Here is a 24365-nt window from a genome sequence, read left to right as displayed (position 1 = left end):
AGCGCCCCCGCCGGCCAGGCTCGCTCCGGAGCGCCGAGGAGGGGCGTGACGCCCGGCTGCCTGGCTGCGGGTTTCCTTCCGGACCCAGGGTGGGAGCCCCCGCCCCGCCCCCGACTCAGTAAAACACTCAGGGGTCTCATGGATGACCTGTGTATTTCAGGTGAGGAGCAAAAGAAGGGTTCCATCTATTCAAATCCAAAATCCGAGAAGCTGGTAGAGAAGCACCCGCAGGAGGTCAAGCTGTCAGACAGGGAGGTGGAGAAGGCCGCCGACAGCCTCCTGGGGACAGGGACGCTCAGGCATCAAAGGCCTTCTGCTTCGTCAGAAGGTAGGAGGCCCCAGGAGGCTCGGGGAGAGCAGGAGTTTATTTCTGGGGTCCTGATGAGGAGGGGGGTCGCCAGGACTTTTGCATAGGAGGCAAAAATCTAGAATTTCTGGTGGAATAGGTAAGTTCAGGGAGAGTTTAGGTGAGCTCCCAAGTGGCAAATGCAAAACGAAGAGTCAAGAGGGGCTTGGTGAAGAGGGCTGGGTAACTGGGTGTCACTGACCCTTAGACATCCCACAGTCACGAGGGTGTGGTGGTGCGTATGTGTAATGCCCGTAACTGGGAGCTGAGTCAGGAGGATTACAGGTTCAAGGCCAGCCCCATACTTACACCCTTGGCAACCTAGTGAGACTCTGTTCCAAAACGAAAAAATAAAATAGGGCTGGGGGCAGAATGCCCTGGGTTCATTTCCCACACACACAAAGAAAACATACTGCGGCCAGGCGCAGGGTGGCTGCCCAGGCTGGAGTGCAGTGTGGGTGGGACAAAGTAAAACATTTGGCAAACTGGTGTACTTCATAGCAGCCAAGGCCACACCTTGTGTGTGTGAGGGGCACCAAAGCAGGAAAAAGTCAAAAGAGGCTTCAGTGCCTATTATCATGGGGTTGCGGATGGAGCCATCACATATTTAAAACAGGGAGCTATGATAGGGTCTGTGCCATGGGGAGGTCTCCTTTGACTCCATGATAAGGCGAGTTAGGGGAGCACAGAGCCTGAGGGAGGACGCCTGTCCCGGGCCTGTTGCTCTATTCTGCTAGGCAGGAAGAGGCAGTGGCAGAAGGCACTTTGGAAGGACCAGGAGGTAGAAGTAGCAGAACCTGCTTCTGATGAGGAGGAGGAGGGCGGGGGCACAGCTGATGGGTCGGACAAGACAGAAGACACCTGGAATGCTGGGCTGGCCAGCTGCACAGAGCTCTGTGGGCCCATCAAGGGCTGCGAGCGGGAGGCAGTGTGACACGCAAGCCCTGGGCGTAGGAGAGCCTGGACTTGAAGTGTAGGAGCTCCTCATTTGAGGGTAGAAGGCTGCAGGAAGGGCCAGAGTCCTCGGCTGAGGTTTGGAAAAGGCTGCTTGCCTCTCAGGATGCTTTTAGCCACAGAGAAGCCAACTAAATGCAACCTTATCACCAAGGGTTCACCACCTCACAGATGAAGGGGCAGGCTCATGGCATCCGGCAGCACAGTAGTGACATCAAGGTCTTCACCACCCTCGGTGTCAGGGATGTCTTCCTCCTTGGTGCCCCGGGAGCTGGAGAACTCCGTACCATGCGCAGACAGAGCCGCACTGACCCCCAGGAGGCATTTCTCCCGTTTCTGTTTAGTTAGGAAACCTTCCTAGGTGGGCTTCATCTGCCCAGCCTCTGTAGGATGGGTTGAGCTTCGCAGATTCACGGGGCTTGAGAAGCCATGAATCACTGGAGTGGTAGCACGTCTGCGGAAAGGGACGGTCTCCTGGAGCGGCCACAGCAGCGCCTGCACGCAGCACCACTTCAGGGGTGTGGAGAAGGCGGTGTGAAGAGGCTGGTCTGGCAGGGGCAGGAGTGAAGATGGTCCAAGTCGGAGCTGGAGGCTCACACAGGGGAGCGTGCTCAGCGGCAGCACGGAGCCGGCCACTCACGTCCTGCTCAGTGGAGCAGCCTGAAACATGTGCACCCAAAGAGCCGGCCTGGAGCCCAGTGTGTGGCTCCTGGACATAAAGTGTCCAGGAAGGGCACTCATACAGAGCAAAGCGGATCCATGGCCCCTGGGCCCGAGGTGGGGACGGGGACTAGCCACATCGAGCACAAGGGGACTTGTTGGGTTGATGGAAGTACGCTTGTAATCCCAGTACTTGGGAGGCTGAGACAGGAGGATCACAGGTTCAAGGCCAGCCTCAGCAAGTAGTTAGACTCTCATCAACCTAGGGAGCCCCTTTTCAAAATAAAAATAACATAGGGCTGGGGTGTAGCTCGGAGGTAGAATGCCCCTGGGTTCCACCCGCAGTACTGAAAAACACACACACACACACACACACACACACACACACACACACACACACACAAAAAAAAAAGCCAAACTGCATCAGTGGCTGCCCAGCTCTGAGGCCTGCAAGGCCACACAGGCATACCCTGTGGCCTTGTGAGTGAGTGAGCCCTGTGATGATTCTAAGCCTGGCCTTTGAGTCCTGACAGCAGGTAGCAACCAGTCTCAGTGACCAGCCCGGCGAGTGAGCCATCTTGAATACTCAGCCCAGTCAAACCTTCAGAGGACACAGCCCAGAAAACACCTGGCCACAGCTGCTTGGGAAACTTTGCAGACAGCCTCAGCTACTTAGTGAGGCCCTCTGTAACTCAGTGAGACCCGGTTTCAAAATAAAGAATAAAAATATAGGGCTAGGGTGTAGCTTGAAGGTCAAATGCCCCTGGGTTCCATCCCCAGACGAAAGAAAGAAAGAAAAAAAGAAGGAAAGAAAGAAAGAAAGAAAGAAAGAAAGAAAGAAAGAAAGAGAGGGAGCGAGCGGGCGGGCGGGCAAGGGGTGAATCTTGGAGGTAGAATCCCTGGGTTCCATCCCCATATACATACATATATGGTGCTGTGGTCTAGCTCAGTGGTACGATTCCTTTCTGGTCTGCCTCAAGCCATGGGTTCCACTTCAGCACCACGGGGTAGGGGGAAGCTGAGCACAACAAAGTCCAATCTCAAATGGTCACATTTATGATTCCATCTACATGGCTCTCCGCATAGGACAGAGGTGGAGAAGACACTGGTGGTTACTAAACTAATGATGGGCAGCCCGGGAACTGGTGGCTACCAGGGGCTGCAGGGAGGGGCCTCTGTGGCAATGGAACAGTCCTGGCCCCAATCAGCGTGGCACGGGTGACCCCATAGCACACATCTGTCCACGCCCTGGACCAAGGGCACCTTCCTGGCGTTAATACTGCATAGCTGTACTTATACAAGATATCAGCATTGGGGAGACCTGGGTGAAGGGCTCGAGGGACCTCTTTGTACTACTATTTTCTGTGAATTTATATTTTAAAAATAAAATTTTAAAATAAAAAATATAAAATGCATCAAAATTAAAATGTAGTTCCAAGCCGAGTGTAGTGGTGCATGCTTGTAATCCCAGTACTTGGGAGGCTGAGACAAGAGGATTGCAGGTTCACAACCAGCTGCTGCAATTTGTGAGGCTCTGCTTCAAAATAAAGAATAAAACTGGGCTTTGGGTATACCTTGGAGGTAAAATGCCCCTACGTTCAGTCCCAAGTACCAAAAAAAAAAATGTAGTTTCAGTATAAAGCAGATCAATGAAATTGATGATAAGGAGAAAAGGACCGTGTGTGTATGTGTGTGTGTGTGTGTGTGTGTGTGTGTGGTGTGTGTGTGGTGTGTGTGTGTGTGTGTGTGTGTGTGTGGTGTGTGTGGTGTGTGTGTGTGTGTGTGTGTGTGTGTGTGTGTGTGTGTACAGTATACTACGAAAAACAAGTGGGAAAGGGAAAGATGATATATAATAAAGTGGTGCTAAGAAAAATGCCTAACACTTTGAGGGGAGCAGTGGACTCTAGCCTCTTGTCACACAATTTCTAGTTGGATAAGAAGAGAAACAGTGAAGCCAGGCGTGGTGGCGCACGCTTGTAATCCCAGCGCTTGGGAGGCTGAGACAGGAGGATCGCACGGGTTCAAAGCCAGCCTCGGCTACTTAGTAAGGTTCTCAGCAACTTTGTGAGACCTTGCTTCCAAATAAAATATAAAATAGGCCGGGCGTGGTGGCGCATGCTTGTAATCCCCGTGCTTGGGAGGCAGAGACAGGAGGATCGCACAGGTTCAAAGCCAGCAGCGCTGGCTTAGGAAACCCTGTTTTCAAAAATAAATTAAAAAAGTATAAGATAGGTCTGGGAGTGTAGCCCAGAGGCAGAAGGGCTTCCAGGAACCCCAGTACCCCCCCACTATATATATATATATATATATATATATATATATATATATATATATATATATAATAGGTCTGAGAGTATAGCCCAGAGGTAGAACAGCCCCTGGGTTCCACCCCGAGTACCAAAAAAAAAAAAAGGAAAAAGAAAAAGAAAAAAAGAAAGAATAGAAAAAGCCAGGCGTGGTGGCGCACGCTTGTAATCCCAGTATTTGGGAGGCTGAGACAGGAGGATCACGGTTTGTGGACAGCCTCAGCTACTTAGTGAGGCCCTCTGCAACTTAGATCCTGTTTCAAAATAAAGAATAAAAAGTAGAGCTGGGCGTGGTGGCACACACTTGTAATTCCCGTGCTTGGGAGGCTGAGACAGGAGGATCGCACATGTTCGAAGCCAACTTCAGCTACTTATGAGCCTCTCAGCAACTTAGTGAGACCGTTTCCAAGTAAAATATGAAATAGGTCTGGGAGTATAGCCCAGAGGTAGAAAGCCTCTGAGTTCCACCCCCAGTACTACCAAAAAAAAAAAAAAAAGAAAGAAAGAATAAAAAATAGGGCTGGGGGTGTAATCGGGGGTAGAATGCCCCTGGGTTCCATCCTCAGTACCACAAAAAAAAAAAAAAAAAAAAAGAAGAGGAAACTATGAGATATCACAAAGAAATACCGAAGGATCTGACTACATTGATACTTAAAGCATTTCCCCAAGCCTGACACAGTGGTGCACACCTCAAATCCCTGCTGCTTGGGAGGCAAGACCAAGCTGGTCTCAAAAAAAAAGGGTGGGGATCGGGTCTATGAATAAAAGACAGCTAAGGCTGAGTGAATACGCTCAGTGCGCCTGCGTGTGTGAAGCCCTGGCTCCGACCCTGAGCACTGCAGGTGGGTTCATAGCGTGTACATACACCCGCGCTGTCGCACTGAGCACGCACCCACCACGTACCCAGCTCTGGTGTCTGCGGAGGAGGAGCAAAGGAGCCTGAACACGAACATGACCCGCGTAACTGCGGCTCTGTAAGAAGCGTGTGACGGAGTGCTCTCTGTAGGTCCACACAGATGTAGGCAGAGGCCCCTCTGCCCAGCCGCCCTGTAGCGGGTGGAGGGAGCAGGCCAAGGGCACCTCTGCTTTTGTACTCTGTAATGTCTGACAAGCTCAGTGGGTTCACAGGGCGTGCACATCACTTGTAACCTTCACTGTGCGTGCATGGGAATATTAGCAGTATCAGAAATGTCCATTTCCAGAGCGTTCAGATTGGTAAAGCTTTTTACAGAGGTGTTTTCCAGAGTTAGAGTCCTCTAGAGACAGGGCATCTGAGCCCCAGCCTCTGAGGCCAGCCTGTGTTTACACATGCCCTCCTTCCTGTGTCTGTCACCCTGAAGCCATCTATCTATCTTTCTTTCCTTCCTTCTTTCTTTTGGTGGTACTGGGGTTCCTGGAAGCCCTTCTACCTCCGGGCTACACTCCCAGACCTATTTTTATATTTCTGAAACAGGGTCTCTTACCCCAGCGGATCTGGCTTTGAACCTGCGCGATCCTCCTGTCTCTGCTTCCCAAGCGCGGGGATTACAAGCGTGCGCCACCACGCCCGGCTTCATCTACCTGTTTTTCTAGGGAACACGGAATCCACAGTCTCTCCTGCTTCCTCCTTGCAAGGTGTCCGTGTTGAGGACCCACAGCTGGGCTGTGGATCGTTAGCTTTGGAATGTCCCTGCAGTCGGCTCTGCTCACTCCACATCTAATTCCTTTGCTCTGACCCAAGACAGGCCTTGCCCACGTTGTGGGAGAAGTTCCCCACACACCCACTAAATGCCTGGATGTTTTCTTCCCTCCAGAAAAACCTGACGTAAAGCCAAAGCCGTCCAAGAAGAGAATTGTCATTCCACAGATCATCATCACTCGGGCCTCTAACGAGACCCTCATCAGCTACTGCTCTACGGGAAGCGAGGAGCAGAGAACCATCCGGGAACAGGCTGAATGGGGCCCCTACTATCGGCACAGGGAACCCAGCACGGTCGATGCCTACGAGCTCCATGCCAGGGAATAAACGGGCGCCCTAGCACTGCCATTCTTCACGGTGATCTCAGTCCCAGCTGTACCGACCCTGGGGGAGCTGAGGTGCCCTCAGCCCACTAGACTCCACCATAGTGACCACCTTGCTCTCTTTTCCAGAGCTGCTGGCAGCCTGGTGGAGTGAGAGCTGATCGGAGAGTGGACTTTGTGGTACTAAATGAATAAACTAGCATACCCCTGTTGAAATGGCTGGCTGTGCGGAATGATAGCAGCAGCACCTGGGCTCCGGCTCAGATGGGCAGCTAAAGTCCTGTCCAAGCTGGATGTGTGGCACAGGCCTGTAACTCCAGTACTTGGGAGGCTGAGACCAACAGACTTAGCAAAACCCTATTTCAAAATTAAAAACAGGATATCAGGCTGGGGTGTAGCTTGGAGGTAGAATGGCCCTGGCTTCAATCGCTAAAACCGCCAAAAAATGGTCTTTTCTACTGGAAAAGTAAGTACTTGGAAGTTACAATGAATGGCCTGACCCCAGCGTGGGGAAGCCGCCAGTCAGAGCTAAACTTTAAGGTGTACAGACCCATCTAGTACATGCATACATACAGGCCTACCAGTGCCTACATGTGAGCCTAACGAGTATACACATACATGCAACCCTCTGGTCCATACGTACACACATATGCAGTCCTATTTAGCACACACACAAGACAAACCTAGTGTGTTTGTATGCAGTCCTACCTAGTACATGCGCGCGTGTAGGCTTCTCTAGGACATACACACATACATGCCTAGCGTTTTTGTACAAATCACACACACACACAGATGTGGTCTATTCAACCCTTCCTGGCAAGGCGCATGCACACGCACGTAATACTTGCACGCCGTCTCGTACCTACGTGCATGCTCACCTCCCCAGCCCCAGGAGGAGCCCGGTGGCCTCCCTCTCTGACCGCAGCCCGGCTGAGTCAGCTGCCTGCGCCTCCGCCAAAGCACTGACGGGACCTCGGTAGCCGGAGCGGATCCCAAGAGCGCGGAAGGCTCACAGAAAGGGTGTCCGAAACTTCCCCTGGCAACCGTTGCTAGGCGCAGGGCGACCGGAAGTGCGCCCCGCGCCTGCGCACTCGGGCCGCGACGGCCCGGCATGGCCGCGGCGGGCTGTCATGGCCGACCCGGACCCCGAGTCGGAGCAGATCCGTCTCAAGTGTATCCGCAAGGAAGGCTTCTTCACGGTGCCGCCGGAGCACAGGGTGCGCGGCGCGGGCGGGCTCCCTGCGGGCCCGGCATGGCGGCGGGCGCGGGCCGTGTGTCGGGGCCCTGGACGGAGAGCGCGCCCGCCGCTCGGGAGCGCGCCGCAGGGCTGGCGGCCCCTTTGCACCGGGAAGTGTGGCGGGACTGGGCGCGGGGGAGGCCGTGCTGGGCGCGGAGGCAGGACACGGGCCTCAGGACGCCCCGGCGGAGGGCGGAACGCGGAGGGCCTTGGGCCGGGGGGCAGAAGGGCGCCAGCAGATGCCCGGCCCGCGGAGGGAGCCGCCTGGGGCGGTTGGAAGGGCACCTTGCAGCAGGTGCCTGGGGGTCCAGGGAGAGTGCTCCACCAGTCCGCGAACACGGGCGCCGCCAGGTGGAGGTGTTTTGGGGGACAGGCTGTCGGGTGGGGCAGATCGGAAAATACAGTGGCTCGTGTAGAAAAGCCTTTACTTCTCTCTCCCCTAGCGTTCTAGGGAGGCGTCCATTTCCCACAAAGTGGACCTGGCGTTCTAATTCTGCCTGGAGGGGCAGCCAGCTCCCGTCTCTGAGCAGAGCCTCTCCTTCCGTCCTGTACTGACGACTGAACCAGGGGTGCTTTGCCACTGAACTCGACCCCCAGCTCTTTTTATTTTGAGATAGGGTCTATCTCAGATATCTATCCCAGGCTGGCCTTGAACTTGTGAACCTCCTGCCTCTGTGTCCCATCTTGCTGAGACGGCAGGTGCATGCCTCACATTTAGTGGCCAGTTCTTAACACAAGGAAGCAGTGGCTGTAGGTGCTGGAGATGGCCCTCTGTGCCACAGAGGTGCCTGCATCCATGGTTGTTGACTGCTGTTCCCAGGCAGCAGGCCCATGGACCATGGGGTTGGTCGGGAATGGGTAGCCACCTTTGCAGTTCAGGGTGACGCAGTGTTACCCTCACCTTCCCATCAGAGAAGCCCAGTGTGTGATTGCCTTCCTGTCTGGTGAGCAGACCTGTCCAGTGTGAAACTCCCACGCTCAGGTTCAGCTGCCCATTGGCTTCCACCCCACACTGGCAGCACTTCTCTCTCTTTCAGCTGGGAAAATGCCGGAGCGTGAAGGAGTTCGAGAAGCTGAACCGCATTGGCGAAGGCACCTATGGCATTGTGTGTGAGTGGTCAGAGTGGGGCCTGGGCTGCAGGCGGCCCTGGTGAGTGCAGGGAAGGGTCATCACGACGGTTTGCTGGACTCTGTGCTCCAAACCAGGAAAAGGCTCGTTCAGGAACTTTTAATTTCCTCACACTTTACGTCGTGTCTGTCTAAACATAAGCATCAGGTTGCTAACTTCAGTAATTTATTTTTTATTTTATTTATTTTTTTGGTGGTACTGGGGGTGGAAACCCAGAGGCTTTCTACTTCCGGGCTGTACTTCCAGACCTTTTTTATATTTTATTTGGAAACAGGGTCTCACTAAGTTGCTGGAAGCCTCATTGAGTAGCTGAGGCTGGCTTCGAACCCGTGCAATCCTCCTGTCTCAGCCTCCCAAGCGCGGGGATTACAAGTGTGCGCCACCACGCCCGGCCACATCAGTAATTTAAATATGTAACCATGGCGCAGCGACAGCTGTCAGATTAGTGAAGTGTAGGATTCCCCAAAGCACCCAGAGCCTGCACCAGCTTCATGGGTGCGAGTCATTCTGCCAGGTGTTTGGAAGCTGCACAAATTGGCAAAATGCTTTGTGGAGCCATCTTCACAGAAAATAAGGGTGCTTTTTGTAGACACAGTGCCTTATTTCTGTTAGAATGTATCACAAGCACACACTAAGCATTCCTCTGCACACTGAGCATGTAAGCTGGCCAGGACCCAGTGCAGAGAGCAAAGCAGCCCCATCCCTCCCGTGGGGGAGGCCCCGGAGCTCACGTCCTGGGGGCACACGGGGGATTGAGTGCTGCTGGGCAGCAGGCTGTCAGAGAGGAGAAGGAACCCTGTGGGGCCGCTGTAACAGGCTTGGGTTGGACTTCCTTGTGATGTTTCCATTCCAGACCGGGCCCGGGACACCCAGACAGATGAGATTGTCGCCCTAAAGAAGGTTCGGATGGACAAGGAGAAGGATGGTGAGAGGGGTGTCGGCCATGCCCCTGGTACCTCGGAGCGGGAGGGGTGGAGGGTGTGAGGGACCTGAGGTTTCTCCAACACAACCCCCCAGAGAGCATCCACACAGCCGGGAAAAGAACTGGCCCAGCCTGAGCCAGAGCTCCCCACCCTCTGCCCAGAGACTTCTGAATCGACTTGGTTGCTTCTCTCTCTCCTGTCTGGGGACTCTCAGCCCAGCTGTCACCCTCCGTACCAAGCCCACACCTCTGCCCACCCAGCAGAACCTGCCTCAGGTCCACACGAATGTGTGCCCTGTCCTAAGAGCAGTTGGACGGTGCTCATTTGTAATTCATGAGCCAAGAGTCAGGAGTGGTATTGAGCCGGGCGTGGTGGCGCACGCCTGTAATCCCAGCATTCGGGAGGCTGAGACCGGAGGATCGCGGTTCGCAGATAGCCTCAGCTACTTAGTGAGGCCCTCTGCAACACAGAGACCCAGTTGCAAATAAAGAATAAAAAATAGGCCAGGGGGTGTAGCTCAGAGATAGAATGTCCCTGTGTTCCATCCCCAGACTCACAAAAATAATAAATAAGTAAAAAATAAAACAATTGTGCTGGGGGTGCAGCTTGGAGGTAGAATGCCCCTGGGTTCAACCCCCAGCACCACCAAAAATAAATAAATAGGGCAGCCGGTGTTGTGGTGCATGCCTGTAATCCCAGGACTTAGGGAGGCTGTAACAGGAGGATCATAGGTTCTAGAGGGCAGACTCAACAATTTAGTGAGACCCTGTCTCAAAAAAAAAAAACACAAAAAACCATAAAATAGGGCTGGGGGTATAGCTCAGAGGTAGAATGCCCCTGGATCCATTCCCCAGCACCATTAAGACAAATAGAGCCAGGAGTGGTGGTGCGTGCTTGTACTCTCAGCATTTAGGAGGCCGAGACAGGAGGGTCACGGTTCGTGGACAGCCTCAGCTAATACTCAGGCCCTTTCCGACTCAGACCGTTTCAAAAGAAGCATAAAAGAAAAAACAGGGCTGGGGGTGTATCTCAGAGGCAGAATACCCCTGGATTCCATCCCCAGTACCGCAAAAACAAACAAACAAACAAAAAACCCCACGAAAACAAAAAAATGAATAAGCCAGGCGTGGCGGCGCATGCTTGCAATCTCAGTACTTGGGAGGCTGAGACAGGATCGCGGTTCGCAGTCAGCCTCAGTTATACTTAGGCCCTCTGCAACTTCGTGAGAACCTTTGTCAAAATAATAAAAAATGGGGGCCCGAGGGTGTAGCTGAGAGGTGGACTGCCCCTGGGTTCCATTCCCTGGACAGCCATCCCTGGGTGCTGGACGGCACCAACTCCCTGGGGTGGAGACCGGGTCTGCAGACCCCGCTTGAGGGGAGCTCACTGGGCCTTCTGCCCGCAGGCATCCCCATCAGCAGCCTGCGGGAGATCGCCTTGCTCCTGCGCCTCCGCCACCCGAACGTCGTGGCGCTCAAGGAGGTGGTGGTGGGGGACCACCTGGAGAGGTGTGTGGTCCCTGGGCTCTGCCCCGCCGGTCGCCCTGGCAGCACGGGTAGATGGGAGGTGGCACGCCTCTCCCCTTCTTCCAGCATCTTCCTGGTGATGGGTTACTGTGAACAAGACCTGGCCAGCCTCCTGGAGAATATGCCGACACCCTTCTCTGAAGCCCAGGTGTGTGGTGGGAGGCGCTGCGCGGCCCGGTCAGGCCTGGTTGTGCCCCGCGTGGCTGCCTCGGGGGCGTGGGCCTGCTGCTCAGCCAGCCTCGGGGAGGGGAATTCTTGCCTACGAGTCCAGGGCCTGGGAGCTAGCCTCGGGCCGCAGCCCGCAGGTCTGAGGAGCCGTGGGAAGGAGGGGACAGTGGTACCTCACCGGAGCCTTCCGTGGTGGCTGCTGGTCCTGGCCGCCAGGTCACGTGTGGCGTGGCTGGGCTCCCCTCACCTTGCCTCCGCCCCCACACAGGTGAAGTGCATCGTGCTGCAGGTGCTCCGGGGCCTCCAGTACCTGCACAAGAACTTCATCATCCACAGGTGGCCAGTGCGCTGGGCTGGTGGTGGTGGCGTGGTCTGGGGAGGGGCAGTTATGGTTCCCCACAGCAAGGGCGGCCCTGGCCTTCCTCCAGTGTCCTGTAGGAGGGGACAGATGCAGTAGGCGGCTCTAACTGCTCTTGGGGACTGTTCTTGGGGACCAGACCGGGGCCTTGCATGCCTGAGAAGCCCCGCTGCTGTGCTCTGGCTCTGCCTCTTAGGGTCACTAGCTGCTACTGTCCCTGCTGCTGGCCGCTCTCTGCTTTGGGAAGCCCAGATGGGAGGGGAGAGCAGGACAGAGCTGTGGGACATTTGGTCTGTGGGGCGGCTTCCTGGGAACACTGGCATTTGCTTTCTGTTACAGGGACCTGAAGGTCTCCAACTTGCTCATGACTGATAAGGGCTGTGTGAAGACAGGTGGGTGCGGGCTGCTGGCTGTGCACACGTGGTACTGGCTTCTGGAGCACACCGTGGTGGGGGTGGGCCAGTCCTCATGTGTGCCCCAAAGACTGCTGGGCTCAGGACCCGAAGCCCAGCTGGCCCCAGACTGACCCCTTAGCCCTCGCTGTGACTCTCCCTGTCCTCTCTGCCTCTGCTGCAGCGGATTTCGGCCTGGCGCGGGCCTATGGTGTCCCGGTAAAGACAATGACCCCCAAGGTGGTCACCCTCTGGTGAGTCCCCTCAGAGCTGCAGCTCTGGGGAGGGATATGAGGCTGGAAACCACAGGGGCTGTGCGCACTCAAGGCTGGTTCTTGGTCAGCTTCCCAGGGGAGGGAGACAGTGGCCTGGAGAAATCTGCCTTGCCAGATGGCTGCTGGCTACCAAGCACCTAGGGAAAGGAGGGTGCTCCACCCTGGAAGGGTGGCAACTTCTGCCTCCAGCAGCAGGGCAGGGTAGGGTGTGGTCAGGGGCAGGCCATTGGCTCCCAGGTCAGGACCTCTGGGGTGCCTCACCGCATGCCTGCAGCTCCTGAGAAAGGGCTGGGCCACTGGTCCTTGTGACAGATTATGCACCTGGTTGCTCTGGGAATGGCGGCTATGAGGCCACGCTCAGCCTCTGCCTGGGATTTAGGCCTAGCGCTGAGGGCAGTTGTCTGAGGCCACGTAGCCTTCAGGGAGCTCAGCTGACCGGAGGTGAGCTGGAGTGCTCTGTCTGCAGGTACCGAGCTCCTGAGCTGCTGCTGGGGACCACCACCCAGACCACCAGCATCGACATGTGGTGAGTGACCGTCCCCCGTTCCTGAGCTCAGCCTGGTGCGCAGGAGTGGGGCTGGGGTCTTGGCCAGCCTCCCCGCTCCCAGGGCAGGCCTGACCTGGGACCTGAGGTCCCCGCTTCAGGGTTCACAGGCCTCTGGCACGAGGTCTGCAGGAGGCGGCAGGTCCTGTCATGGCCTGTGGGGAGCCACGTGGTCACTTGTTCGCTCCATCTGGCAGCCTCTGACCCAGCACGGGCACATCGGCATGTTGCCCGGTAGCAGTCTGGCCTCTCCCCTGCAGGGCCGTGGGCTGCATCCTGGCAGAGCTGCTGGCCCACAAACCCCTTCTCCCTGGCACTTCTGAGATCCACCAGATCGACCTGATTGTGCAGCTGCTTGGGACGCCCAGTGATAACATCTGGCCGGTGGGTGTCCTGCGCCTGGGTCCTGCCCGTGGCCAGCCCCGCCGGGCCTCAGCTCCTGCTCCCCGCAGGGTTTCTCCAAGCTGCCACTGGCCGGCCAGTACAGTCTGAGGAAGCAGCCCTACAACAACCTTAAGCATAAGTTCCCGTGGCTCTCGGAGGCCGGACTGCGGCTCCTGAACTTCCTCTTCATGTACGACCCTAAGAAAAGGTACAGACCCCACCTGCAGGAGGACAGCCTTAGCTGCCACTTAGCGAGACCCCATTTCAAAATAAAGGATAAAAAAATTCGACTGGAGGTACAGCTTGGCGGTAGAATTTCCCTGGGTTCAATCCCCAGTTCTGGAAAAAAAGAAATAGGGCTAAGGGTGTAGCTTGGAGTAGAGTGTCCCTGGGTTCAATCCTTGATCACACACACGCCCTGAAACCACTCTGATACTCCCGTTGGTTTCTGGGCCTCAAGCCCCTACTCACCTCTTCCCTTATGTTGTTGGAAGTCTAACCTAGCTGGGCCAGGGTGTGAGGGAAGAGACCCAGGGCCCCACTCACGGGCTGCCTTTCTGCAGAGCCACCGCGAGCGACTGCCTGGAGAGCTCGTACTTCAAGGAGAAGCCCCTGCGTGAGTCCCCCAGGCCCTGGCCTGTTCTTTGGGGACCTGGCCAGTTTTGTTCATGTAGGGGCTCCCGGTGGAGGTGGGGTGTGGACATCAGGGTGGGGAGGAGGGGACCAGGTCGAGTACAGTGGTGTTCAGACCTGGAGCCCTCCCTGGCCTGCGCTGAGCTGCCCCTCTCCCGCAGCTTGCGAGCCAGAGCTCATGCCTACCTTCCCCCATCACCGCAACAAGCGAGCTGCCCCGACCACCGCGGAGGGACAGGGCAAGCGAAGCAGGCCATGAGCTGGCCCAGCACGGCACACGTGTCCTCACCAGGTGCAGGCCAGCAGTGGGCTGGAGAGCAGGGCCTGCCTGCTGAGGGGTCCTGGAACCGGCTCCTCCGCTCCCCTGCTGCCATCCCCCCAGGCTCTGCCCTGCTGTTTCTGCTGCACCAGAAGCAGGCATGGGGATGCGGGGTTGCAGGGCAGGGGCTCCAGGCCTGGCTAGCCATGGCCACTTCTCAGCGGGTCTTGGAACGGGTTGGTGTTGGCCTGGAATGGGTAGGCCCTGGTTCCCTCGTCGTCACCAAGGGCTGCCCAGAGCACAGACGGCTGTGGTGACCCCAAGTAGGGCTGGCAAGACTTGTTTATGAAGGAGGGTCCAGCGTGGTGTGGGAGCCATGCGGGGGCACCCTGAGGCTCCCAAGGAAAGAACAGTTGTTTCCCATCCTGAGTTTGAAACAAAAAAAACTTCCCTAATAGACATGGTCTCATCACTGTTTAATGTACCGTGGGTGCTTGTTTGTGTGACAAGGACGGTATCCTCTGAGTGTGTGGGGTGGGGCAGAGGGGCACAGGGGCTGGCTTGACGGGGGCCGGAGGGAGGGTAGGGAGCAGTAGCTTCTGCTCCTGTCCTCCACACGTGGGCCAGGGCCAGCCACCCCTCCCTCTCCCCGTTCAGTGGGCTTTGGGGAACCTGGTCTAAGGGCCTGAGGTGCCTCGGTGGGGAGAGGGGCTGTGGCTCCTCCTCCTGGCCACCTGCAGCAGTTGCCTGGAGCACGGGCAGACTGTCGGCCCCCTGTCACCTGCGGGCCGGCACCTCACCTCAGTTGTGCCCAGCAGTCCCCCCACGGGTGTGAGGCTCAGAGCAGGCAGGAGCTACCAGTAGCTAGGCAGTCAATGGGCCTCAAACGGAGGGGTCCTCCCTGGGACACATCAGCTGGACCCTAGCTGCACGGATGGGCATGGGTCTGGCCCTGCGGACAGTGATGCGCAGGGAGGTGCCTGGGTCCAGCCCAGCACTTGCTGCTGGCCAGCCCTGAGGCCGGAGACACTGGGGAGGAGGGCCTGGCACCGGCCCCAGGTGGCAGTCTTCCATGGGAAGCTTTGCCCTGACCTCCCAGCATGGAGGGCCAGGAGGGTGGGCAGCCAGTGGCCCAGACCCCTCCCCGAAGAAGCACCAAGGGGACCCCTGAAGCCCCAGGCTGGGGTCCTGCTGGCCTAGGGACGGGCCCCCGCGCTGTCATAGAGCAGGGTGTCCACCTGTGCACGCTGCAGCCATAGGCGCCTCTGGGCGTCACCTAGCAGTGCACGCAGCAAGTGCCCAGGGCGGCAGGCAGACAGGGCAGCGCAGTGGGCAGCATGTAGCTGGCGGCAGGTGTCACAGCAGAGGGTGGGCAGGGTGCCAGGGGCCAGGCAACTGTGCGCCTGGTAGCCCAGGGGCTCAGGGATGGGCCCATAGGCAGAGGCAGGCTCCGCCTCTGCCCGCATGTGCCGGGGGCTGGTCCTCCCGGGGCTCCCTGGGGCTTCCTGGGCAGACAGGTCTCTGCGCAGAGATAGGAAGGAGAAGGCAGAGGGCTCAGGCTCCAGCTCCTCCTCTAGGGCCCTGTAGGGGGGGCTGCCAGCCCTCGGCAGCTCCTCAGTCGGGGGCTCCCAGGCTGCACCCCCGGCACCCCACAGTTTGGCACTCTGCTCCCAAAGCGGCGGCCTGTAGGCCAGTTCCAGGGGAGGTGAGTCGGGACCTGGCGAGGGGTCCCCGTACAAGCTGGCTTCCTCTGAGCCCTCGTCCTCCTGCAGGTCCTGGTACAGGTCCAGCGGGGCCCCGTAGGCGGCAGGGGTGCCCCGGGGGGGCAGGGGCGGCGGCTCCTCGTTCTGGGCTAGCCGCTGCTGCAGCCAGGCCACACAGGAGGCCACATCCCCGCTGGCACGACGTGCCCTCAGCAGCTCCTCCGCGGGCAGCACGCTGGTGCCCAGCTGAGCCAGTACCTCACCAAGGATCTCACATTCCAGCCGAAGGGCAAAGCAGCCCAGGGCCACCTGCACCAGCTGGCAGGCCGGCGGCGGGGCGGTCACCATCAGCCGGTGGCTGTCCCTGCGCACATAGCCCATCTTCTGGAAGCTCTGGATGAGGAGCTCCTCGGACAGCACGCCCTTCAGCACGTGCACGTAGCCTCCCGAGAAGGTCTGCAAGGGAAAGGCCTGGTCAGCAGCTCTCTGCGGCCACGGCCGCGGGCAGCGGATCAGTCTTACCCCCAACCTTGGCAGTGCTGAACCAGTGCCCACCCCAGAGACTGGCTATGTGGTCTGGGGTGCCCTGGATGCCAGGATTTTTTTTTTTTTTCGGTACTGGGGATGGAACCCAGGGGCATTCTCCCTTTGAGCTACATCCCTAGCCCTATTTTTTATTCTTTATTTTGAAACAGGGTTTCACTAAGTTGTGGAGGGCCTAGGTAACTGAGGCTGGCCGCAAACCCAGATCCTCCTACCTCAGCCTCCCAAATGCTGGGATTATAAGCATGCACCACCACGCCCAGCTCTATATTCTTTTTTATTTTTGGTGGCACTGGGGTTCCTGGAAACCCTTCTACCTCTGGGCTACACTCCCAGACTTATTTTTTTTAATACTTTTTTTATTTGGAAACAGGGTCTCCTAAGCCAGCGTGGCTGGCTTCGAACCTACGTGATCCTCCCGTCTCCACCTCCCAAGTGCGGGGATTACAAGCGTGCGCCACCACACCCAGCCAGCTTTATATACTTAATTTTGAAACAGAGTCTTACTAAGTTATGGAGGACCTGCAGTCCTCCTGCCTCAGCCTCCCAAGTATTGGGATTACAAGCATGTGGCACCATGCCCAGCTAGGATTTGTTTTTAATAATTAAGAACTAATACGTATTATGGCTCATAATGCAAAATAAAGTCCTATGCTGAGAAAGTCCACTCTTGCAGTCTCCCCCTCACCTCCTCTTAGGCTAGAAGTCTACCACTCTAATAATTCTTTTTTTTTTTTTAATTTTTTGCAGTACAGCCGGGCGTGGTGGCACATGCTTGTAAATCCCCACGCTTGGGAGGCTGAGACAGGAGGATCGCACAGGTTCGAAGCCAGCCTCAGCTACTTAGTGAGGCTCTCAGCAACTTAGTGAGACCCTGTTTTCAAAATAAAATATAAATGGGTCTGGGAGTACAGCCCGGAGGTAGAAAGCCTCTGGGTTCCACCCCCAGTACCACCAAAAAAAAAAAAAAAAAAAAGCCGGGCGTGGTGGCGCACGCTTTTAATCCCAGCATTCGGGAGGCTGAGACCTGGAGGATCGCGGTTCATGGACAGCCTCAGCTACTTAGTGAGGCCCTCTGCAACTCAGTGAGACAGGGTTTCAAAATAAAGAATAAAAAATAGGGCAGAGGGTGTAGCTCAGAGGTCAAAGGCCCCTGGGTTCCATCCCCAGACCTGCAAAAAAAAAAAAAAAAAATTTTTTTTTTGCAGGACTAGGGATTGGAACTTAGGGGCATTCTGCCTCCGAGCTATACCCCCAGCCCTATTTTTTATTCTTTATTTTGAAACAGGGTCTCACTAAGTTACAGAGGGCCTCACTAGGAAGCTGAGGCTGGCTGCAAACCTGCGATCCTCCTGTCTCAGGCTCCCAAGTACTGGGATTACAAGCTGAGCCACCACACAAATACTGGGGATGGAATCCAGGGTGTTCTACCTTTGGGCCACACTCCCAGCCTTTTTTATTTTTTATGTTAAAATAAGGTCTAGCTAAATTGCTGAGGCTGGTCTTGAACCTGCAATTCTCCTGTTTCAGCCTCCCAAGTACTGGGATTACAGGCGTGTGCCACCATGTTCAGCTGCAAATAGCCTCTTAAACAGTGTCCTAAAACACTGTTTAAAACACTCTTGGAGCTGGGTGTGGTGGCACACACTTGTAATCCCAGTATTAGGGAGGCTGAGACAGGAGGATAATGGTTCGTGGACAGCCTCAGCTACTTAGTGAGGCCCTCAACAACTTAGTGAGATCCTGTTTCAAAATAAAGAATAAAAGATAGGGCTGGGTGTGTAGCTTGGAGGTAGAATGCCCCTGGGTTCCACCCCCAGACACACAAACAAAGAAAAAGAAAAAAGAAACCTCTTGGAGAGCTTTCCCTAGATGGAACGTTTGTCATTTTCCCCTGCTGTATGGTATTCCACTGAGTGCATAGTGCATATACCATTTTTTAACCTCTGCAGAAGTTCGTGTCTTTGGGGCAGTACTGGGAACGGAACCAGCCCCCCGCATGCTAGATGAGCGCTCCACCGTGAGCTGCCGCCCAGCCCGCTATACGTTCTAGCGTGCAGCTGGCTAAGAGCCATTGGGTAACGGGTGGAGAAGAGGAATTATTAGATCATGACCATGTGCTTGTCCCAAGTCTCAGACCCCTTGGCTCCAGGCCCTGGGGCCCAACAGAAGCCCCTCCGGGTGCGGCACACGGGCCCAGCACTTCCTCGCCCGTGGGTCCCTCGCTCAAGGCCGCGCAGCCAGCAGGAGCCACGCCGCCGGTGGGCGGGCGACCCACCCTGTGTGAAGGAGGGCTCCAGGTCCGAGGACGCCAGCCGGCGTCCCGCGAGCAGCACTCCCGCGCTCGGCCGGGCAGGCTGCCGCCGCCATGGCAACGGCGGGGGCGCGCTCGCCCACGTGCGCGCTGACGTCGCCGCTTCCCACGCCCGGGGCAGCGGGCGGCCCTGCCCCTCCGAGAGCCCCTCCCGCCGGGTCCTCTACCCCGGGTTCCCACGGCAACCGGTGCCGCTCGGGTCTGCACCCCGAGCCCGCTGGGCCCGAGCGGGGCTACCTTGATGGTGGTGAACTCCTTCCTCCAGGGCAGCAGGTACAGGTGCACCGCGGCCAGCTCCAGCAGCTCGAAGGCGCGGCCCAGGTCGCGCAGCGCGGGCGCCAGGTCGGCGCGGCCCCACAGCCCGTCGGTGAGCAGCGCCAGCGCGTCGTCCTGCAGCGCCCCGTGCAGGTCGAAGTCCTCCACCAGGATCTGCCAGAGCACGGCGCGCAGCGAGGGGTCCCCGCACACGCCCGCGCGGCCGCGCCGCAGCTCGCGCTCCAGGCACAGGCGGTAGTCCTCGCACAGCGAGCTGCTGCCCATGCTGGCGGCCGGCGCCGGCCCCCGCCCGGCCCCGATGCCGAGGCCCGCCGCCCCCAGCTGAGCCCCGCGCCCACCGTCCCGCACTGTGGACCCGCCGCCGGTGGCGCCACCCGTCGGTCCAGCCGCCCTGAGCCGCCACCACTCCGGGGGCCTCTCCGCAGCCGCACTTCCGCGGAGCCGACTCCGCCCCGAGCCTGGCCGTGACGCCGGGGGCGGGGCGTGGCCGGGCCCCGCCCCCGAGCCTGGCCGTGACGCCGGGGGCGGGGCGTGACCGGGCTCCGCCCCGAGCCTGGCCGTGACGCCGGGGGCGGGGCGTGGCCGGGCCCCGCCCCCGAGCCTGGCCGTGACGCCGGGGGCGGGGCGTGACCGGGCTCCGCCCCGAGCCTGGCCGTGACGCCGGGGGCGGGGCGTGACCGGGCTCCGCCCCTGAGCCTGGCAGTTTCCCCGAGCTACGCCCAAGACACGTAGGGGCGGGGCCTCCGGTCGAGGGCGTGGCCAGGGCTGGGCCAGGCCGCGCCAGGCGCTTGCTTGGGCCTCTGAGGCCCTCAGGCACCGCTTCGCCGGTCCTCCCAGGGGCAGGGTCGTGCGTGGCCAGCTCCCGGGCCAAGCTGCCAGTACACTGCGGGCACTTAGTAAATGTCCCAGCGAAGTTGTGACCCCAACCCTCCCGCGGCCGAGGATGGAGCTGTCGCTCCAGCCTTTTCTTCCCTGTGACAGACTCCCAGGCCTCGGGGAAGCAGGTGAGCGCCCTCTCCCGACTGAGGTCTGGCCTTCTGCAGAACCGGGAGCGGCAGGGGCGCGGTGGGGCGGGGCTGTCCTCTGGCTGGAGGTACTGCGTGCTCCAGGTGTGCTCCAGGAGAGGCCTCTGAGCACTTCTAAACTGCAATCCAGCTGCAGCGCGGGGGTGCAGATGTGTATAAACCCAGTACTTGGTAAGTAGAGACAAGAGGATTGCAAGTTTGAAGCAGCCTTAGCAATTTAACCAGACCCTCAGCAACTTAGTGAAACCCTGTTTTTTTTGGTGGTACTGGGGGTGGAACCCAGAGGCTTTCTATATATATATATAATTTGGAAACAGGGTCTCATTAAGTTGCTGAGAGCCTCACTAAGTAGCTGAGGCTGGCTTCGAACCCGTGCGATACTCCTGTCTCAGCCTCCCAAGTACGGGGATTACAAGCGTGCGCCACCAAGCCTGGCACGTGAAACCCTGTTTTAAAATAAAAAATAAGCCAGGTGTGGTGCTCCACACCTGTAATTCCTGTACTTGGGAGGCTGAAACTGGAGGATCGTAGCTTCAAGACCAGCCTTGACAGCCGGGCGTGGTGGCGCACGCTTGTAATCCCCGTGCTTGGGAGGCAGAGACAGGAGGATCGCGAAGCCAGCCGTGTGCGCTGGCTTAGGAGACCCTGTTTCCAAATAAAAATGTAAAAATAGGTCTGGGAGTGTAGCCCGGAGGTAGAAGGGCTTCCAGGAACCCCAGTACCACCAAAAATAAATAAATTAGTTAATTTTAAAAAAAGACCAGCCTTGACAACATAGCGAGACCTCAGCGACCTCCTAAGACCCTGTTTCAAAATAAAAAATTTAAAAAGGGCTGGGCATGTAGATTGGAAGTAAAATGCCCTGTGTTCAATCTCCAGGACTACAAACAACAACCTCCCCCAAACACACACACAAAACAAAAGCAAAAGCTGGGCCTGGTGGCACACACTTGTAATCCCAGTACTTAGGAGGCTGAGACAGAGGGATCCTAAGTTTGCAGCCAGCCCAGCTACTTCGTGAGGCCCTTTGCAATTTAGTGTGACCCTGTTTCAGAAATAATTAAGTCGGGCATGGTGGTGCACGCTTGTAATCCCAGCATTTGGGAGGCTGAGACCAGAGGATCGCGGTTTGAGGACAGCCTCAGATTCTTAGTGAGGCCCTCCACAATTTAGACCCTTTTTCACAATAAAAATTAGGGCAGGGGATGTAGCTCGGAGGTTGAATGCCCCTGGGTTCCATCTCCAGACATGCAATAAAGGAAGAAGAAAGGAAGGAAGGAAGGAAGGAAGGAGAAATAGGGCTGGGAAGCCAGGCATGGTGACACATGCTTGTAATCCCAGCATTCAGGAAGCTGAGATGGAGGATCTGGGTTTGCAGGCAGCCTCAGCCATTTTGTGAGGCCCTCTGCAACTTAGTGAGACCCTGTTACAAAATAAGGAATAAAAATTAGGGCTGGAGTGTAGTTCGAAGGTAGAATGCCCCTGGGTTCCATCCCCACTACTGCAAAATAAATAAATAAATAAATAAATATTTTTAAAAAGAAATAGAGCTGGGGGTGCAGCTCAGAAGTAGAATGCCCCTGGGTTCAATTCCCAGTACCAAACAAATCCAAACGCAAACCCAACACACACCCCCAAACAAAACCCAGGGTAGGTGGGGCGACCTTGGAATGTACTCCCAGTGGCTCAGCTGCCTGGCCGGCTAGACCTCAATCTCATCCTTAACAAGAGTGTCCTCCAGAGGACACTGAGGCAGGCACGGGTCCCTTCTCAACACACTTGGGCTACACCCCCAGCCCTATTTTTTATTCTTTTTTTTTTTTTTTTTTGGTGGTACTGAGGATCTTGGAAACCCTTCTACCTCTGGGCTACACTCCCAGACCCGTGTGTGTATATATATATATGAAATTTGGAAACAGGGTCTCTTAAGCCAGCTCGGCTGTCTTAGAACCTGCCCGATCCTCCTGTCTCTGCCTCCCAAGCGCGGGGATTAAAAGCGTGCGCCACCACGCCCGGCTTTTATTCTTTATTTTGTTGTTGTTTTTTTTTTGTTTTTGTTGTTTTGTTTTTGGTTTTTTTTTTTTTTTTTTTTTTTTTTTTTTTTTTTTTTTTTTTTTTGGTGGTACTGGGGTTCCTGGAAGCCCTTCTACCTCTGGGCTACACTCCCAGACCTATTTTTACATTTTTATTTGGAAACAGGGTCTCCTAAGCCAGCGCGCTGCTGGCTTCGAACCTGCGCGATCCTCCTGTCTCTGCCTCCCAAGCGCGGGGATTACAAGCGTGCGCCACCACGCCCGGCTGTTATTCTTTATTTTGAAACAGCGTCTCACTAAGTTGCAGAGGACCTCACAAAATGGCTGAGGCTGGCTGGAAACAAGGATCCTCCTATCTCAGCCTCCTGAAAGCTGGGACTACAAGCATGCACCACCACGCCCCGCTCCCTTTTTATTTTTTAAGACAGGGTCTCACAAGTTTGAGGCCCAGACTGGCCTCAAACCTGCACTCCAGCTCAGCCTCGCAAGCACAGTGATCGCAGGCAAGCAAGCGGGCCCACGTGCTGCTCGGGACTCAAAGCACCTTCTCAGTCCCAGGGTGGAGGTGACAGCCCAAGTGCCACCTGCGTGCAGGTGGGTCTTCTCTTAGACCCTGCTTCTGAAGCAGGCTCCCTCCCCACCTCTCCAGGCCACCCAAACCAAGCCCGAGTGTGTTGAGAAGGGACCTGTGCCTGCCTTCTCTGAGTTCTCACCTGTTTATTTTTAGCTGTTTCTAAGGAGACAGCTTAAAATTTAAAAATATTGTAACCAAGTGGGCAGATCTCCCTGAAGCATTTTACTGGCTACTACTGAACAGCAAGACTTTTGCTCGGTGTCTACTGAACTTAGCCATGGTGCCAAGTGCCACCCAAGGGCCACGCCAGCCCTAAGGAACAGCCGGCATCAACTGCCCCAGCCCTTCATTGGCTTGTCTTATGCAGAAGAGGGTTAAGTGAAGGGGTCATGAGCTGCTCCCTGCATCTGCTGGCTCCCTCCCTTCACCCTGGTGGGTTGGGGGCTGCTTCAACTCTTGGCGATTTCCAGGGCTAGAACAGAGTGCCAGGCCAGACCCCACTGCTGCCTGGGCGTCCGCCCCGGGAGCTGGCCTTTGCAGATGCGACTTGCTGATGCTACTCTGGACGGTGTGGACCCGAATCCAAGATGATTGGCATCCTTACAGGAAGAGTTTTAAATATACACGTGTGAGCCAGGCATGGTGGCGCATACTTGTAATTCCAGAGCCTGGGAGGCTGAGACAGGAGGATCCCACAGGTTCAAAGTCAGCCTCAGATACTTAGACCCTGTTCCCAAATAAAGTATAAAATAGGTCTGGGAGTGTAGCCTGGAGGTAGAAAGCCCCAGGGTTCCACCCCCAGTACCACACACACACATAAATAAATATATTTGTGGAACACAGGCTACATGGGGTCAGAGCCTGCAGAAAGGGCCAAGGAGCACCAGGGGTTTTTCAGTCACCAGGAGCTGGAAGAGACAAGATGGGTGCCTCCTGGAGCCTCAGACAGAGGAGCGCATGAGCACCATGGGAGTAACCCCTGCTGTAAGCCCACGCGTGTGTGTGTGTGTGTGTGTGTGTGTGTGTGTAGGGCACTGGGAACTGGACCCAGAGGTGTTCTACCTCCAAGCTACCCCCCCAGCTTTTCTTATTTTCTTTTTCTTTCTTTTTTTTTTTTTGGTGGTGGTACTGGGGTTCCTGGAAGCCCTTCTTCCTCCGGGCTACACTCCCAGACCTATTTTATATTTTTGAAACAGGGTCTCTTGCGCCAGCGCGGCTGGCTTCGAACCTGCGCGACCCTCCTGTCTCCGCCTCCCGAGCGCGGGGATGACAAGCGTGCCCACCGCGCCCGGCTTATTTTCTTTCTTTTTCGGCGGTACTGGGGGTGGAACCCAGGGGCTTTCTACCTCTGAGCTGCACCCCCAGCCCTATTATTTATTCATTCATTCACTTATTGTAGTACTGGGGGTGGAACCCAGGGGCTTTCTACCTCCGGGCTATCCTCCCAGACCTATTTATACTTTATTTGGAAACAGGGTCTCACGAAGTTGCTGAGAGCCTCACTAAGTAGCTGAGGCTGGCTTCGAACCTGTGGGACCCTCCTGTCTCAGCCTCCCAAGTGCTGGGATTACAAGGGTGCCCCAACACGCCTGGCCTAGCCCTTCTTATTTTCTATTTGTAACAGGTTCTCGCTAAACTGCCGAGGGTCTCAGTACTGAGCACTGGCCTTGACCTGTGATCCTCTTGTCTTAGCCACCCCTCCTGGCCCTGCGTGGTGCTTTATTACAGCAACTGCGGGGACGGGACAGGCCTCGTGTAGTCTTTTTTTTTTTTTCCTTTTGGTGGTGCTGGGGATTGAACCC

At 56.5% G+C, this 24365-nt stretch overlaps 2 protein-coding genes across 3 annotated transcripts; one reads left to right on the top strand and one right to left on the bottom strand.

The window, feature by feature from the left end:
* Window positions 1–7397: 7397 nt before the first annotated feature.
* Window positions 7398–14141, top strand: CDK10 (cyclin dependent kinase 10; the record flags this gene model as incomplete). 2 transcript variants are annotated; one of them, XM_080704128.1, is made up of 13 exons in its annotated part: window positions 7398–7484; window positions 8542–8614; window positions 9487–9558; window positions 10962–11064; window positions 11149–11230; window positions 11519–11586; window positions 11948–12000; window positions 12185–12254; window positions 12742–12801; window positions 13080–13203; window positions 13272–13411; window positions 13767–13819; window positions 13998–14141. In XM_080704128.1, 13 exons carry the CDS (start codon window positions 7398–7400, stop codon window positions 14093–14095), a joined length of 1083 nt encoding a protein of 360 aa, XP_080560254.1. In that variant the 3' UTR covers window positions 14096–14141. The 2 variants fall into 2 exon arrangements, with proteins under 2 accessions (XP_080560254.1, XP_080560255.1); XM_080704129.1 differs by lacking the exons at window positions 7398–7484; window positions 8542–8614 and having other exon boundaries at window positions 9540–9558; window positions 13272–13393.
* A 1150-nt stretch (window positions 14142–15291) lies between these two features.
* SPATA2L (spermatogenesis associated 2 like) lies at window positions 15292–19195 on the bottom strand (the record flags this gene model as incomplete). The annotated part of the gene is made up of 2 exons (XM_080703371.1): window positions 15292–16254; window positions 18893–19195. 2 exons carry the CDS (start codon window positions 19193–19195, stop codon window positions 15292–15294), a joined length of 1266 nt encoding a protein of 421 aa, XP_080559497.1.
* Between the last annotated feature and the right edge of the window lie 5170 nt (window positions 19196–24365).

The sequence above is a fragment of the Muscardinus avellanarius genome (genome assembly GCF_963383645.1).
Source record: "Muscardinus avellanarius genome assembly, chromosome: 10".
Lineage (NCBI taxonomy): Eukaryota > Metazoa > Chordata > Mammalia > Rodentia > Gliridae > Muscardinus > Muscardinus avellanarius.
The sequence above is the reverse complement of the archived record's forward strand: the minus strand, read 5'-3'. Positions and strand labels throughout refer to the sequence as shown.